General features: G+C 39.6%; 1 protein-coding gene across 2 annotated transcripts in view; it reads right to left on the bottom strand.

Annotated features, from left to right (window-relative positions):
* Positions 1-280: 280 nt before the first annotated feature.
* Positions 281-18,633, bottom strand: part of LOC150090512 (ATP-dependent RNA helicase DDX42) — a 369,985-nt gene continuing 351,632 nt past the window's right edge. Inside the window, exon 19 of one of the 2 annotated variants that reach the window (XM_090371284.1) lies at positions 281-799. In XM_090371284.1, the coding sequence (XP_090227410.1) occupies positions 599-799 (201 nt within the window). In that variant the 3' untranslated portion in view covers positions 281-598. The remainder of the gene's footprint in view (positions 800-18,633) is intronic. The other variant, XM_090371279.1, reaches the window with a different exon arrangement.

Below are 18,633 nucleotides of genomic sequence, written 5' to 3'. Positions count from 1 at the left end.
ATATCCACAGCTAAACGTTATGGGTTATACCCACATTTAAAGAATTTCCAGATTTTTCTTTCTTCAGAACAAGCCATCCAAAATAAGTTGCAGCCAATATTAAGTTGCATTTAAGTTGGAAATTTAAAAAACATTTTGTAAATTACTGTTTTATACACATAAAATTTTGCAACTTAATAAAAAAAATATTTGATACTTACTTCACTACAAATATTCCTATTTCAAGAAACTCAGCCATATATAGTTAAATATAACCTACTCTTTTTTTTTTTTTTTTTTCGTTAATGAATAAAAATTACTGCCAAGATATATTAACTGAGAGATTTTTAAATAACACTCAAGAAGTTAAAAAAGTGTATATTTTACTTTACACAAGATGTGAATTTATTACTCCTTTCCAAATGGTTTCTTCACAGGGAAATGGCCATGTAAAGCTAATGTGTGAACAGGGATATGTCCAGACTTTCTTTTCATAAAAGATGATCGACCCAATACACAAAAATGCATACACAATGATACAACAAGGTCCAGGAAGGATGCTAAACCTGCTCATATTACAGTATTTCAGTTTACTACATTTTCAATGAAATCACACTATTCAACTATCCCAGCGACTCTTTTTTCTTTTCCCAGAATTAGATGCACCATCACTTTCACGATCAGTTTCAATGTAAGGACAAGGGTCACTCTCAGGTTTCTCTTCTTGCACAGGTTTAGATTCCCGATCACGGTCTTGTGATTTTAGACCCATTTTCCACGCAGTATCTGTTGCTGCACAAAACTGTGAGCGGTACTGGGCCTAGAGAAAAAGAGAAAGAAAATAAATTTCACAATATAAGTTTAAAATATCTCATGTTCAAAAGCTGTGTTATTAAAAAAAAAACAGAGTCGGGTACAATTACAGTTGAAGTTCTATACAGTGTCTCCCACACATCCAAGGGAATGAGAAAACGGTTGTTATATCAATTGTTCATAAAATAGCACTAGGATAATGAGAAATTGGCCGGGACCAACCATATAGGATGTTATGATGTGTAGGGCATTAAAAAGAGGGCTGCTATAAAGAGCTTCGATTGTATATGCTGCATTCAAATATCAACTTCTTCTATATACCCTCCTCAAAAAAATCATGTATAATCTTTTCTTAAAATTATTCTGCAAATTGCATTTACCATCCACAATAATACGTGGAAGTTTGTCGCAACAATTACTCTCTGACTGAAAGCAAATTTTGACAGATCTGTTCTGCACCCATCCTTCTTTAATTTATGCCCCCCTTATGTGTATTGTCCAAGACAGAATAAGAATGCCATAAGGAATTAGTTCAATCCATTTAAAGCCTCAAAGACTTCAATCAGATCTCTGTGAAGGGGCCTAGCTTCAGAGTGATGCAATTTTCAGTATTGAAGAATTTCTTGGTAAGAATACCCTTTTGCATCCCTGGTTAATCTTGTTGCTCTTCTTTGCACCATATCCAACAGATGCATATCCTACCTAAAATGAGGTTTTTAGACTTGTGGTACTTAAGATGTGGCTAACTTGCTTTGGGATAACCATTTCCATGTTCCTTCTTGAAAAATCCCTATATACCACTGACAGAAGCCCCATGATCTGTTCTAGTAGCCTTTTTGCATTGCGTAGACAAGTTCATGTGAGATTACAATGACCTCTATGTGTTTTTTGTTCTCCGCCACCTTGAGTGTGGTACCACCAATTGCTATGTTATTCTGGGATTACTGACCCAAATGCATTAACTTTCATTTATCAATGTTAAATCTCAATTGCCTTTCTCAGTCCATCTGCCTGATTTTTCTAGTTCTTCTTGTTGCAGTAGTATGCTTTGTCCCTAACCATCCCAACTTCTGTATCATCTGCAAACTCAGGCATTAAGCTTGATATGACTTCATCAATATCATTAATAAATAATTACTGACAACAATAAGGGGTCCAACACTGAAGGAGTCTAGTTCCTTTGTTACTGCATCATAGCAGCTAATCAGTCTGACATCTGATCAACGTCTGTCTAATCAGATTAGATTCATCATTAGATTCATCAGATTTTAGAATTGTCAGCTTCAATTTGTTCAGGGATTTGTACAAGATCTGTGTGAACAAATATAAGCTGTGATTGCCATATATCTATATTCCTGTCAACACGATCCTGCATTATTTCTTTAACCACTCTCTCCATTATTTTCCCTTGAACAGAGGACAAGCTTACTGGTCTGTAATTACTTTGCCCCTTTATCATTCTTTATGAATAGGAGAGACATTTGCACATCTCCGAATTATAAGGACCTCCCCCTCAAAACAAGCTTTTTCCTTAATCATGGCCAAAGGTTTGCTTACCCCTTTTGCCACTTTTTAATATAATTCAGTAAATTCCTTCAGTCCCAGATGCCTCATTTACCTTCTTTGACAATTTATTTTGCACTTTCTTCTTGTTTATCACAAAATTGTTTAGCTTCCAGTTATAACTTGGTGTACTTGTGGTATTCCTATTTCTAAAAACTTCTTCATGAGGGTATGTAGATGCTAAATGTTTATTCAGTTTGTCAGCAACCTTAATGGGATCATCAACAGTCATGCCATTCACCTAATGGGCTAAAGTGATTCATACTTTACCTTCTGGAGCTAGCGTAAGCAAAGAATTGTTTGCTAATTTTCTTTGCATCTTTGGCAAAAGACTTCTCATAATCTGCTTTAGCTTGCGTAATTCCTGTAGTGACGTAATTGCAGAATAGTTTATATATACTGTTGATAACACTGAACAACAAATTTTGAACCATCTTGTTACAGGTACGAAAGTAAGTTTACTTTATAGATTTTGGGGTGCTACACACGGAAATAGCACTAAAAATGGCAGAGGGACTCTTGTTTTCGAAAAAAGTAGTTTTTCATATTTATACAAGGTATATTTTATTTATATGGCAGTAAGATGTAGCTACGAACATAGTCTTTTCCACTTTCTTGTTTGTTTGTTATTTGGTTTTTAGGAGCATTAACAACTAAGGCCATATTGCTCTAGGGATATGCAGTGGTCATTCCCTGACCTTTCCGCATCCTCCGTAGTTCGTGGTCATGGGCTCGAACCCCGGTCTAATCAAGAAGCGTGTGCTATGCACTGCTGCTACTGCCCACCTGGCTATGGAGGCACCTCCACTTTCTTCTTGTCCCACGAAAAAGTCCCATGTTTGTCCTGTAACAAATGCGAGACCTTTTTGCCTTTTGCTTGTATTCAGCTTCAGGAGCATCCCATTTCACTATTCAACAATAATTGGCTAACATGGCGGCACTCCATTTGCTTGTATCTTTGTCCCATTGCTGCGATGTCTTGAAGTAAGCACAAGAAACACATCTTCAATGACATATTGCACCCCAGTTTGTTGTAAGAAGTAATGAGATCTTCCACAAGCTGCCTGAAGTTGCTGGCTTTAACATTTCCTAGAAAACCAGTTGAGACATTTCGAAAGGCTTTCCACGCTGATTTCTTGTTATCACTGAGGACACATTTAAACACATCTATCAGAGGTTCAAATGCTTCATTCCAGGTGCTAACGATTTTCATTGAGGCCAACTCCTCTTCTTGTTGTGCATATCCTTGGCAAGACTATCCCACTCACAGAGAAAGCAACAATACTTAGTGTAACCCTTTTGTAGTCCTAATAAAATGGCGATTATCTTTAAATGACCATATACAGGAACTCTCCGATTTACGTAACACTCAACTTGCGGAAATTCAACTTTATGTAAGTTTTTTCTGGCCACTGCAAACTTTAAAAAATCGTGGAAATGTATTTTGTATCCCATAGGAATAAATGGAGTTATTGTGAAAATATCATAATGTGAACCTATATATATATTTTTTTTGTAATTCGTTCCAAGTCCTTGGAAGTTGAAAATATCGCTATATTACTAAAGCTATTTATCTCTCTAAAAGGTTGTATTTATAATGGAAATTGTGCTCCCTTTCATCATTATCATATGTTCCCGTTATAAGAATCAATTTTGAATGCCTTTGTGATAGTTTTCTAAAGCACGTTTCTGGAAGTCACTACTATAAAACAATAAAAACAATTTGCACTTTCCAGTTTGTTTGTTATTTGGTTTTTAGGAGCATTAGCAACTAAGGCCATATTGCTCCGGGGATATGCGGTGGTCATTCGCTGGCCTTTCTGTATTTGGGGACCACGGGCTTGAACTCCGGTCTAATCAAGAAGTATATGCTATGCACTGCTGCTTCTGCCCACCTGGCTATGGAGGCACCTACTTTCCAGATTACTGGGCTTTTCTGTTAGTGCATCTAATTATAAACAGGTTGTAAACTCGATCTTATTGCATTCGTGCCCGATAACTGCAATTGTGTGGATTTTTACGCTATTATGGTGAAATGTGTTCCCCTTCACTGAAATTTTCAATCATATAAAAAACAACTTTTCAGACTCTTCTCTTCATTCCTATTTACGTATTACAATGATGAAGGTGAAAGCGATCAACGACAAGTGCAAGTGACGGCAGTGCCAGGAAACGAAGAAGTACGAAGCAGGACAAAGTTTGTCATCTATTGCAAAGGAATTAAGTCTCGTTGCTTCAACAGTGAATACTATTTAAAGGACAGTGCACGTATAAAAGAACATGTCAAAGGATCAATGCACTTAAGATCAATAGTGATCACAAAACAGCGTTCAGTTGCTATATCGAAGATGGAACAGTTGTTAAAAATATTGATGAAAAATCAGATTCAGAAGCGGGTGCCCCTGAGTGTAATGACCATTCAAGCAAATGCAACAAGTATTTATGGAGATATTAAGGATAAGTACGTCGAACCCCAACCGAAGTTCGTGGCAAGCAATGGGTGTTTTAATAGGTTCAAGCATCGCGCTAGTTTCCACAACATTAAAATGCAGTGATGTCGCCGGTGCTGATTCTGCAGCTGCAGAGAAATTTTGTGATATATTGGAAAAAATTATTGATGAACGCGGCTATTCAACACAACAAATTTTTAACGTTGACGAGACTGCTCTGTATTGGAAAAAAAATGCCGGATCGAACAAACATTGCCAAAGAGGAAAATACAATGCCAATTTCAAGGCGTCAAAAGATAGGGCCCTGCTCATGCAGTAGGAGATTACAGATTAAAACCACTGCTTGTGTACCATTCTGGAAATTCTTGTGCATTTAAGGGCATCAATGAAGCCACGCTACCCATGCATTTCCGATCGAACCAGATAGCATGGATAACAATCTCTTTGAGGATTGGTTTAAATGCCGCTTTATTCCCAAGGTTGAAAAATATTGTAAAGACAACAACGTTCCTTTCAAGATTTTGCTGTTATTAGACAATGCTCCTGGACATCCTACGCATCTAGATGATTTCAATTCGAACGTGAAAGTCATATTTCTACCGCCAAACACGACTTCACTCATCCAACCTATGGATCAGGGTGTTATTTCGAATTTAAAAGCATACTATTTACGCACAACATTTCCCGAGGCATTGTCTACAGTAGATGAGTAAAATTTTATGTTAAGAGACTTTTGGAAATCTTACAGTATTTACCACGTCATCTTAAACATTAATAAGGCCTCGGCAGAAATTGCTAAAAGTTGTTTAAATGTTGCATGGAAGAAAAAATGCCCATGGCAAGTAAAAGGCTTCGAAGGATTTGAAAAAGATGAATCATATGAAGAGGTTACAGGTAAGATTGTAAAGCTTGCAGAGCTACTTCAGTTGGAGGTTGATGCCAAAGACGTGGAGAAGTTAATAGAGGAAGGAGAGAAGGAATTATCTAACGAAGAACTTATTGACTTGCAGGCAGCGATAGCGAAAGAAGAAAATGCTCATGAAGCTCAAGATGAACCAAATGAGGAGCCAAGATGCTTCATCACCAGAGAGAGAGATGGCAATGGCATTTCATGAAATTGGACTGGCAATGGTGAGATTTGAGAAGATGGATCCTGACAGCGAACGATTTTTAAAGTTAACAGAGGGGTGAATGATATGCTTGCTTGCTACAAAGAAATCTACGATGGAAAGTAAAAAGCCACCATGCAGTCATCCATTAATATGTTCTTTCGTAAGGTTGAGCGGCCGACCTCTTCTAAATCTCCACATCCCTCAATTTCCGTAGCGGCATACTTATCAGCTGAAGACATCAATTCTGGTAACGATGCTCGAGAGGTAAAACTTACTGACGTTACGCCTGTCTCCTCTCTTTTTTGTAATTTTATAATTTTGAAATTTTTTTAAATTGCACGTTTTTGTAATCCTTTTTTCCTGTGCATGAGATAAAAAATTGAATAAATACAATAAATAATTCTATTTACATGTTGAACATTTCTTTTTTGATTCGATCATTCAGCGAGCAGAGTTGCAAGTGCTGCACAAGCATGGGGGAAATTCCCTGCCTTACGTAAAATGCGACTTACACAGCGTTCCCTGGAATGCAACCCTTATGTAAGTCGGGGAGTTGCTGTATCTGCCCCTCATAATTCTGATAGTGTACACCTAAGAGGACGTTCTCCATGTTTGCATATGTTTCTTTTTTGTGGATGGCATATGCAAGAGGTATTGAAGGCAGCATATTTCCATTGTGTAATATCAGAGCCTTAAGGCTAACCTTAGAAGAGTCTATAAATAGTCACCATTCTTTGCTGCCATTAGATCATCAACATCCTTACAAATAGTGCGTTCACCTTCTCTTTAATAGAATTTATCATAGTGTTTATTTCTAGTATGAAATGTCACTCTCACAGAATGATCTAGAAGATTCCACTGTTATAGCCGCAAGGCCAAAACTCTGCCTTATTCTTCTGCAGTTTGAGATCCCTGATGAGGTCATTAAGCTCACTTTCTGTGATCTTATGTGGTTCAGAAGATAAAAGTTTGAACAAAATGGTGGATTCCTTGATGAAGAAGGCTGGTGTACTTCGTATATATCAAGTTGATGTTCAGAGTGTACAGAAAAATGGTCGGGTGGTTCAGGAATAGGTAGTACGTTACCGTGAGGCACAAGTTGAATTGCAGATGGTATATTTGGGTATGTCGTTATCCACTTTTTCTTCATTGTCATCCCTTTTCTAATAGGAGGCACCATACAGAAGTAACAGTCTGTGACGTGATCTGTTGGCTCCTTCCATATCATGCGTGTGAAAGGCAAAAAAAGTCTCTTTTGATTCACCCATGCATTGAGTTTTCATGAACAGGTAGTGCAGCATATGTGTGTTGAGCCCAGTTCTTGTCCTAGTTGCTTACTTCACACCAAAAGTACAAAAAGCAGGCCTTTTTTTATGAGTTGCTTTCTTGAAGCTAACGTGACTTCTCCATATGTAACAGAAGTCATCCAGACTATTCACACAATTATGGGGCATATTAATCTTACACGACACAAATACTGTGCAAAAAGTAGGAATCAAAGTAGTATCTATTGTTGTGGAAGTTGACAGTTTAAATAAATTCAAAGCAGAACTAGACAAACATTTGGAATGAATGGAGGGGTGAAATGGGAAAGTTTTTTTAACAGTAAATCAAAATAGACTGCGGAACACTTTATTTTGGTGGGCTTTTGCAAAATGACATGTGCATAGAGGTAATAACATCTACGAAAAAGTAATATGCCATTTCTATGCAATTTTTTTAAATGCTGATACTGATAATGTGAAATACTATTATTAAAATAAATGACCAATGATTTCTGGTTGAAAAAAGGAACTTTAAAATGAGAAGCAAAGTACTTCTAGTAGTGCAACTGTGGTTGGTGAAAATGAACACAATACTGTCACACTTCAAAGTGAGGATGAACAATCACAGCCTTTGTTCCCCAAAAATATGAAGTAAAAAAACAGGAACCAACTAATAAAAGACCAAAACGAAAGTATGATGACAGTTATTTGAATTTCAGCTTTACATGTGTTGGAAATAAAGATGGTCCTGTTGCACAGTGCATCGTATGTAATAAAATATTAGCAAACAGTTCTTTTGCTATCGCTAAACTTGTGTTTCCTAAGTGTTCCATAAATATAGTGAGATTAAAAGTGTTCCATGAATAAAATCGTTTGGGAAACGCTGATGTAGAGTAACTTGCTACTATGAGACCCCAACTGTAATTCGAAAACAAGAGCCAACCAACAAATTTTAATGTGATTTTTGTATTCGGCAGCATGAAATTAGTAAAGATTGGGTATTTTCATTTTAGCATTAGAGGTATATGATGCAAGAAAGCAAGCTTATAGAGTATCATCCAAAAAAAAAAAAAAAAACCCATTCCCATTTCGACCATCCATTCACTCCAAATGTTTGTCTAGTTCTACCCTGAACTTATTTAAATTGTTGACCTCCATTACAACAGATGGAAGTTTGTTCCAACTATCAACTAAAGGCAAATTTCCACACATCTATTTTACACATTTCTTTCTTCAATTTGAATTCATGACCCCTCAGGGAATTAATCTGAGCAAGAGCAAGAGCAGGGATCCCAGCAGCACTGAGCTTGCTCAAACCATTCAAGGCCTTATACACCTCAATTAGCTCACCTTGCAGGTGCCTAGTCTCCAGACACAACAATTTGCAGAACTTAGCCTTTCTTGGTAACAGAAACCCTTTGTTTCACTCACCAATCTCATTGCCGTTCTTTGTACTTGTTCCAGCAGCTCTACATCCTTTCTGAAATGAGGCCTGCAGACATAAGTATTAGTTGAGGCATATGATGCAAGAAAGCAAGCTTATACAGCATCAGCCAAAAAAAAAAAAAAAAACCCTTTCCAATTTTGCCCATCCATTCACTCCAAATGTTTGTCTAGTTCATCCTTAAATTTATTTAAGCTATCAACTTAAATAAAAAAAGATGGAAGTCTGTTCCAGCAATCAACTACCTGCTGGTAAAAGGCACTTCTGCACATCTATTCTACAACTGTCTTTCCTCAATTTGAATCTATGCCCTCTAAGGTTCTTAGTCTGAGCAAGTAGAAGTATCCCGTCGGCATTCAGCCTGCTCAAACCATTCAAGCCCTTATAGACCTCAATCAGATTACCTTGCAGGTGCCTAATCTCCAGATGTTGCAAATTGCAGAACTTAAGCCTTTCTTCATAAGTGCACACCTTTGCTCCTCTCACCAATTTTGTTGCCCTACTCTGTACTCGTTCTAGCAACTCTACATACTTCCTAAAATTTGGTCACCAGACCTGTACACAGTACTCAAGGTGTGGCCTGACCACTGCCTTATAAAAAAGGGATAATCACTTCATTGTCTCTGCTAACAAAATTCCTATATATCATTGACAAAACTCCACGACCTGCTCTGGCAGCCCATCTGCACCGCTCAGAGAAATTCATATGTGACTGCACAATTACCACTAGGTTTTTTTCATTCTCCACCTCCCAGAGTATAGTGCCACACAGTTGGTACGTTTTTCATGGGTTACTGTTACCCATATGAAGTACATTATATTTTTCAATGTTAAACTTCAGTTTCCACCTCTCAGCCCATCTGCTAAACTTTTCTAGATCCTGTTGCAGAAGTGTACTATCATTACTGTAATTAACAACCCTGCCAACCTTTGTATTGTATTGTCTGCAAACCTGGACATTAACCCTGATATACCTTCATCAATATCACTGATAAAGAGAGAAAACAACAAGAGGCCCAACACAGAACCCTGGAGAACTCCACTAATAACATTAGTCCACGAAGAACAGTAAGCATTGATTACCACTCTGTCTTCTCCCACTCAACCATCCTTTTATCCATTGTAGCAACCTGCCCTTAATGCCATATTGCTCCAATTTGTACAGTAGATCGCAATGTTTGACAGAATCAAAAGCTTTCCTAAAATCCAAGTATACAGGGTGTTTCAGTTAAACGTTTCAGAACTTCTAAGAGGGGTAGGGTACATCCTGACAACTCGAAATCATATAGCAATGTGGGGTCGGAAATGCTTTCCTGAAGCGGTGTTGTACACAGAAGCACCATAAAGAAAAGAGACCGTAAGTGAGAAATCGTTTTAATAATACATGAAAAGAAGCAAAAGGTACATGGATTAAAGTAAGTGTTCGAAGTTTCTTCCACGGGCTACAATGCACGCCTCACATCTCCGACGCATGGACATCCGAACATTCTGGAATACTCCAGGCGAATTTCGAATTTCTTCGGCAGCTACTGCGATTCTTGCAACCAGCTCCTCAGCATTGTCAACAGGGGTGTCATAAACTAGCGATTTCATATGACCCCAGAAATAAAAATCAAGACATGATAGGTCGGGTGACCGAGCAGGCCAACGCACGGGACTACCACGTCCGATCCACTGTTGACCAAATGTGACATCCAGGTAGTTACGAACATCTCCACTATAATGGGCAGGGGCTCCATCGTGTTGGACCCACATTGTGTGTTGCGTCGATGCAGAAATCTGTTCATCTCTCAAAAGTTGTGGCAATACTTGCTGCAGAAAGATCAAGTAGATAGGTCCGGTTAGACGACACGGTAACAGGTAAGGTCCGATGAGGTGATCTCCCATAATACCGGCCCATACATTGACCGAAAATCGAATCTGTGCTGCACGATGTCATATTGCATGCAGGTTCTCGACCGCCCAGATATGGTCGTTATGCGTGTTGAAAATTCCTTCCCTTGTGAAGGATGCCTCATCGGAAAACAACACTTCAGCAGGAAAAAGGGGATTTGTAGCACATTTTCCAAGGTACCACTGTGCGAAAGCAATACGAGGTGCATAATCCTCCGGTTGCTGTGTCTGGACACGCTGCCTGGAGTATTCCAGAATGTTCGGATGTCCATGCGTCGGAGATGTGAGGCGTGCATTGTAGCCCGTGGAAGAAACTTCGAACACTTACTTTAATCCATGTACCTTTTGCTTCTTTTCATGTATTATTAAAACGATTTCTCACGTACGGTCTCTTTTCTTCATGGTGCTACTGTGTACAACACCGCTTCAGGAAAGCATTTCCGACCCCACATTGCTACATGATTTCGAGTTGTCAGGATGTACCCTACCCCTCTTAGAAGTTCTGAAACGTTTAACTGAAACACCCTGTATAATATCAAAATTATTTTTTGCATCCAGTTCCTCTGTGACTATATCATAGTATGCAATCAAATTTGTCAGACAAGACTTCCCTTTAACACACCCATGCTGTGTTTGAACTATATAAGGGAGTATATGATGAGAGCCTTGTCGATCAATTCGGCCCTGGAAAGATTGTGCAAGGCTCAAGGGGTAGAATTTTTTTCAGCCTGGACTGTACTTGTTAACGGGAGAGATTGCTTCTACAGGGATGGGATACACTTAAATAGAAAGGGTGCAAGAATATTTGCTGATGCTATCGAGGCAGTGTTAGGTGGGTCGGAAAACTGCTAGCTTGGAGGGATACAAGGACTAATAGATTAATAGTAGCCACTGGCAGAGGTGAAAGCAATTCTTGCACAGCTTCTATTGGAATGAGCAGCAGCTTGGAAGATAAGATGCAGGATATTTCAGAGACTGCTGGGAATCATTGGGATACAAGTAAACACATGGGTTGTGTTAGGGTAGGTAAGAATAGAAATAGGTGCATGCATACCTGCGTGTACACCAATGCTAGGAGTTTAGTAAATAAATTTGATGAATTTGAGGTATTGCTCAAAACATCAAAGGCAGATATTGTTGGGATATCAGAGACGTGGTGTCACACAGATATAAGGAATGCAGAACTGGAATTTGGGGAGTACAACGTCTACAGAAAGGATAGACTGGATAGGAAGGGAGGAGGGGTTATGCTATTAGTTAAGAAATACATAAAATCCAAAGAAGTGAAGCCAGTCGACATCGCTGGACAGTGCAGTGTCGAGTCAGTTTGGTGTGACATAAGCATTGGGAGATCAAAATTGAGAGTAGGAGTGTGCTATAGGCCTAATGACTCTGATGAGTACAATAAAAAACTGTACAAAAAACAAATAGAGTGGGCCAGTAAATTAGAGTGTCTTATAATGGGAGATTTTAATTTCCCAGATATTGACTGGAATTTGGGGGCTGGTCATTCACACACTAGCAAGGCTTTTGTGGATTTATTAGATGATTGTTTTTTACATCAGCATGTTCGGGAGGCAACTAGAGGGAGGAATACTCTTGATTTGATTATCAGCAGTGATCATAGTGTGCTGAAGTTGGATTTACTCAAAGAGGTAACTGCCATTAGGGGTAAAGGGAAGGGTTATTGCTTTCGTAAAGGCGACTACGATGGAATGAGGCAGTATTTAAATTCCATACAGTGGGACCAACATGATGTTACCAACAGCAAATGCAAAATGGGAAGCATTCAAAGAACTTATCTTGGAAGCTACTAGGCTTTACATACCAACTAAGAAATATTGTTCAAGGTTTAGGCCTAAATGGATGTCAGATGAACTGATGAGGCATATGGCAGAGAAGAAACATGCATGGGATACATACAAATTAACACATGACACAAAAGCCTATGACAGATACAAGTTTATCTGTAAACAAGTTACAAAGGAGGTTAGGCAGGCGAAGGCAGATTACGAGAAATCTTTGGCAAGGGATGCAAAGAAAAACAGCAAAGAGTTCTTTACTTATGTAAACTCTAGAAGGAAGGGCATGAATCAGATTGGTCCACTTGATATCGATGGGTCAACTGTTGATGATCCTGCTCAGGTAGCTAACAAACTAAATGAATATTTTGCATCGACATTCACACATGAGGAGTTATTTAGCGAGGGGAAAGCCAGAGGTGTATTCAACTCTAGCAGTAAGCTAGAGAATCTTGCAATAACTGAGAGTAAAGTGGAGGAGAAATTGTTGAAGATAAACAAAAGAAAGGCACCTGGGGTGGATGGGATCTATCCAGTTATATTAAAAGAGGCAGCAGAGGAAGTAAGCAAACCCTTAGCCATAATTATGAGAGCTTCCTTGGACTCAGGGGAGGTACCCACAGACTGGAGATGTGCAAATGTGACCCCAATTCACAAAGGAGGATCAAAGGCTGACACAAGTAATTATAGACCTGTGAGTTTGACTTCTGTTCCAGGAAAATTAATGGAGGCACTAGTTAAAGAACCACTGTAGGATCATTTAGACAAGACTTCAATTATAGCTCGGACACAGCATGGTTTTGTTAAGGGGAAGTCTTGCCTGACCAGTTTGATTGGATACTATGATGCAGTCACAAAGGAACTGGATGCAGGGAATAACTTTGATATTATATACTTAGATCTTAGAAAGGCTTTTGATACTGTTGAACATGGAAGACTGCTGCACAAATTGGAGCAGTGTGACATTGGAGGCAAATTGCTGCTGTGGATAAAGGGGTGGCTGAGGGGGAGAAGACAGAGAGTGGTAATCAATGGACACTGCTCGTCGTGGACTAATGTTATTAGTGGAGTCCCTCAGGGCTCAGTGTTGGGTCCTTTATTGTTTTCTGTATTTATAAATGATATTGATGATGGTATATCCAGCTTAATGTCCAAGTTTGCAGACGATACGAAGGTTGGCAGGGTTGTCAAGGACACTACTGACACTATGCTACTGCAACAGGATCTGGAAAGGTTGAGCAGATGGGCTGAGAGGTGGCAAATGAAGTTTAACATTGACAAATGTAAAGTACTACACATGGGAAACAGCAACCCCAGAGCAACCTATCAACTCTGTGGTACTACACTGACAGTGGTAGAGAATGAAAGGGACCTGGGGGTGGTTGTGCAGGCAGATATGAAGTTTTCTGAGCAGTGCAGACAGGCTGCAAGAGTAGCTCATGGTGTATTGTCAATGATATATAGGAATTGTTCTAGCAGGGATAAAGGAGGTGATTATTCCCTTGTATAAGGCAATGGTCAGGCCACACCTAGAGTATTGTATACAAGTCTGGAGGCCTCATTTCAAGAAGGATGTAGAGCTGCTGGAACGAGTACAGAGAAGGACAACAAGATTAGTGAATGGAACAAAGGGGTGCCCTTACGAAGAAAGGCTTAAGTTTTGCAAATTACAGTGTCACAGTGTCTGGAGACTAGGCACCAGCGAGGTGATCTGATAGAGGTGTATAAAGCCTTGAATCGTTTGAGCATGCTCAATGCTGATGGAATCTTCCTCTTACTCAGAATAATCACCTGAGAGAGCATAAATTCAAATTGTGGAAGGACAGATGTAGGATAGATGTGCGGAAATTTGCCTTTAGCCAGCGGGTGGTTGGTTGGTGGAACAGACTTCCATCCCTTGTCGTGGAAGTTGATAGCCTAAATAAGTTTAAGGCTCAGCTGGACAGGTATTTTGAATGAACAGAGGGGTGAAGTAGTGGGTTTTTTTTTTTTTTTTTTTTTGGCTGATGCTGCATAAGCTTGCTTTCTTGCATCAAATGCCTCTACTACTGCTAAAACTGCAGTCTTGCCAAGATGATTCTGCATTGCTTCTTTAACCGGTGACTCCATTATTTTCCCCAGAACAGAAGTTAGAACAGGTCTGTAATTACCTTCCCTGAGACCAAGGAAGGTGTTTCATAATTATGACTAAGGGTTTGCTTACTTCGTTTGCTGGCCCCCTTTTATATAACTGGATTGATCTCATCCACCCCAGGTGTATTTCGTATGTTCAATTTCAACGAATTCTTCTCCATTTTGCTCTCAGTTATTACAAAATCATTTAGCTCCCTGCCAGAGTTTGATAAGCTTCTGGCCTCTACAGACTTCCTCATGTGTGAATGAAGTTGCAAAATACTCATTCAGTTTTTCAGATACCTCAGCAGGTTCATCAACAATCATACCATCGATGTCAAGTGGACCAATCTGCTCCATCCCCTACCTTCTAGATAATATATAAGTAAATAAGCCTTTGTTGCTTTTCTTTGCATTCATTGCCAAATATTTCTCATAATCTGCTTTTTACTGCCTAACCTCCCGTGTGACTTCTTTGCAGACTAGCTTATATCTACAGTAGTCTTCTGTGTCACCTGATAATTTATATGCATCCCATGCATTTTTCTTCTCTGCCATCCATTTAGGCCTAAACCCTGAACAGTATTTGTTAGTTGGTATGAAATGCCTAGTAACTTCCAAGATTAATTCCTTGAATGCTTCCCATTTGGAATTTGCTGTTGGTAACATCATCAGTTGGTTCCACAATAGAGAATTGAAAAACTGTCTGAGACCAGCACAGACCTTTACGAAAACAAAAACCCTTTCCTTTACTCCTGATGGTAAGTAAATCCCATGTCAGCACACTGTGTTCACTGCCACCTAGTGATTCCTTTATCTGCAGATTCTTCATATATGAAGAATCTGCAGATAATCGTGGAAGCTACTAGACTTTATATACCGATTAAGAAATATCGTTCAAGGTTTAGGCCTAAATGGTTATCAAATGAACTAATGAGACTCGTAACAGAGAAGAAAAATGCATGGGATGCATATAAATTATCAGGTGACGCAGAAGCCTGTGGCAGATATAAGCTAGTCTGTAATCAGGTCACAAAGGAGGTTCGGCAGGCGAAGGCGGATTACGAGAAATCTTTGGCAAAAGATGCTAAGAAAAACAGCAAGGATTTCTTTACTTATATAAACTCTAAAAGGAAGGGGATGAATATGATTGGTCCACTTGACATCGATGGTTCGACTGTTGATGATCCTGCTCAGATAGCAAACAAACTGAATGAGTATTTTGCATCTACATTCACACGTGAGGAATTATTACAATTTGAAAATGGAAGAAGGTTATCAAATTGTAGCAGTGTGCTTAATGATTTTGTAATAACTGAGAGCAAAGTGGAGGAGAAATTGTTGAAGTTAAACATAAGAAAGGCACCTGGGGTGGATGGGATCTATCCAGTTATTTTAAAGGAGGCGGCAAAGCAACTAAGCAAACCCTTAGCCATAATTATGAGAGCATCCTTGGACTCAGGGGAGGTTCCCACGGACTGGAGATGTGCAAATGTGTCCCCAATTCACAAAGGTGGATCGAAGGGTGACACGAGTAATTACAGACCAGTCAGTTTAACTTCTGTTCCGGGTAAAATAATGGAGTCGCTGGTTAAAGATGCATTGCAGGATCATCTAGACAAGACTGCAGCAATAATTCAAACACAGCATGGGTTTGTTAAGGGAAAGTCTTGTCTGACAAATTTGATTGGTTATTATGATGTGGTCACAAAGGAACTGGATGCAAAAAATAATTTTGATATCATATACTTGGATTTCAGGAAAGCTTTTGACACTGTTGCGCATGGAAGACTACTGTACAAATTGGAGCAGAATGGTATTAAGGGTAAGTTGCTACAATGGATAAAAGGATGGTTAAGTGGGAGAAGACAGAGGGTGGTAATCAATGGGTTCTGCTCTTCGTGGACTAATGTTATTAGTGGAGTCCCACAGGGTTCGGTGTTGGGTCCATTGTTGTTTTGTGTATTTATCAATGATATTGATGAAGGTATATCAGGCTTAATGTCGAAGTTTGCAGATGACACAAAGGTTGGCAGGGTTGTTAATGACAGTAATGGCAGTCTGCTACTGCAACAGGATCTAGATAATTTGGGCAGATGGGCTAAGAAGTGGCAACTGAAGTTTAACCTTGACAAATGCAAAGTACTGCATATGGGTAGAAGTAACCCCAGAGAAACGTACCAACTGTGTGGTACTACACTTAAGGTGGTAGAAAATGAAAAAGACCTGGGAGTAATTGTGCAGTCAGATATGAAGTTTTCTGAGCAGTGCAGACAGGCTGCTAGGGCGGGTCATGGGGTTTTGTCAATGATATATAGGAATTTTGCTAGCAGGGAAAAGGAGGTGATTGTCCCTCTGTATAAGGCAATGGTCAGGCCACGCCTTGAGTACTGCGTACAGGTCTGGAGGCCTCATTTTAGGAAGGATGTAGATTTGCTTGAGCGTGTACAGAGAAGAGCAACACGACTGGTGAGGGGAATGAAGGGATTCTCTTACCAAGAGAGGCTTAAGTTCTGCAAATTGCAGTGGCTGGAGACTAGGCACCTGCGCGGTGATCTGATTGAGGTCTATAAGGCCTTGAATGGGTTGAGCACGCTGAATTCTGATGGGATCCTTCCACTTGTTCAGATTACCAACCTACAGGGACATAAGTTCAAATTAAGAAAGGACAGATGTAGAATAGATGTGCGGAAATTTGCCTTTAGCCAGCGGGTGGTTAATTGCTGGAACAAACTTCCATCTGTCGTTGTAGAAGTTGATAGGTTAAATAAATTTAAGGAGGAACTGGACAGGCATTTGGAGGGAATGGTGTGATTTTTTTTTTTTTTTTTTTTGGCTGATGCTGCATAAGCTCCTACACTTGCTTTCTTGCATCATGTGCCACTACTACTACTACTACTACTAATCTCTGTTGATAACCAGATCAAGAGTATTGGCCCCTCTAGTTAGCATTAGCATTAGTAGAGGCATTTGATGTAAGAAAGCAAGCTTATGCAGCATCAGCCAAAAAAAAAAAAAAAAAAAAAAAGTAACATAAATAAATAAAAATAACCACTTCCACTTCACCCCTCTGTTCGTTCGAAATACCTGTCCAGCTGAGCCTTAAACTTATTTAGGCTATCAACTTCCACGACAAGGGATGGAAGTCTGTTCCACCCACCAACCACCCACTGGCTAAAGGCAAATTTCCACACATCTATCCTACATCTGTCTTTCCTCAATTTGAATTTATGCCCTCTCAGGTGATTATTCTGAGCAAGAATCCCATCAGCATTGAGCATGCTCAAACCATTCAAGGCTTTGTACACCTCTATCAGATCACCTCGCTGGTGCCTAGTTTCCAGACACTGTAATTCGCAAAACTTAAGCCTTTCTTCGTAAGAGCACCCCTTTGTCCCATTCACCAATCTAGTTGCCCTTCTCTGTACTCGTTCCAGCAGCTCTACATCCTTCTTGAAATGAGGCCTCCAGGCCTGTATACAGTACTCTAGGTGTGGCCTGACCATTGCCTTATACAAGGGAATAATCACCTCCTTATCCCTGCTAGAAAAATTCCTATATATCATTGACAATACACCATGAGCTACTCTTGCAGCCCGTCTGCACTGCTCAGAGAACTTCATATCTGCCTGCACAACCACCTCCAGGTCCCATTCATTCTCTACCACTGTCAGTGTAGTACCACAGAGTTGATACGTTGCTCTGGGGTTGCTGTTTCCCATATGTAGTACTTTACATTTGTCAATGTTAAACTTCATTTGCCACCTCGAAGCCCATCTGCTCAACCTTTCCAAATCCTGTTGGAGCAGCATAGTGTCAGTAGTGTCCTTGACAACCCTGCCAACCTTCGTATCGTCTGCAAACTTGGACATTAAGCCTGATATACCATCATCAATATCATTTATAAATACAGAAAACAATAAAGGACCCAATACTGAACCCTGAGGGGCTCCACTAATAACATTAGTCCACGATGAGCAGTGTCCATTGATTACCACTCTCTGTCTTCTCCCCCTCAACCACCCCTTTATCCATAGCAGCAATTTGCCTCCAATGCCACACTGCTCCAATTTGTGCAGCAGTCTTCCATGTGCAACAGTATCAAAAGCCTTTCTAAGATCCAAGTATATAATATCAAAGTTATTCCCTGCATCCAGTTCTTTTGTGACTGCATCATAGTATCCAATCAAATTGGTCAGG

The sequence above is a fragment of the Mastigoproctus giganteus genome, chromosome 1 (assembly GCF_048544385.1).
Source record: "Mastigoproctus giganteus isolate SK-2022 chromosome 1, ASM4854438v1, whole genome shotgun sequence".
Classification (NCBI taxonomy): Eukaryota; Metazoa; Arthropoda; class Arachnida; order Uropygi; family Thelyphonidae; genus Mastigoproctus; species Mastigoproctus giganteus.
This window is presented reverse-complemented; position numbering and strand designations above follow the sequence as displayed.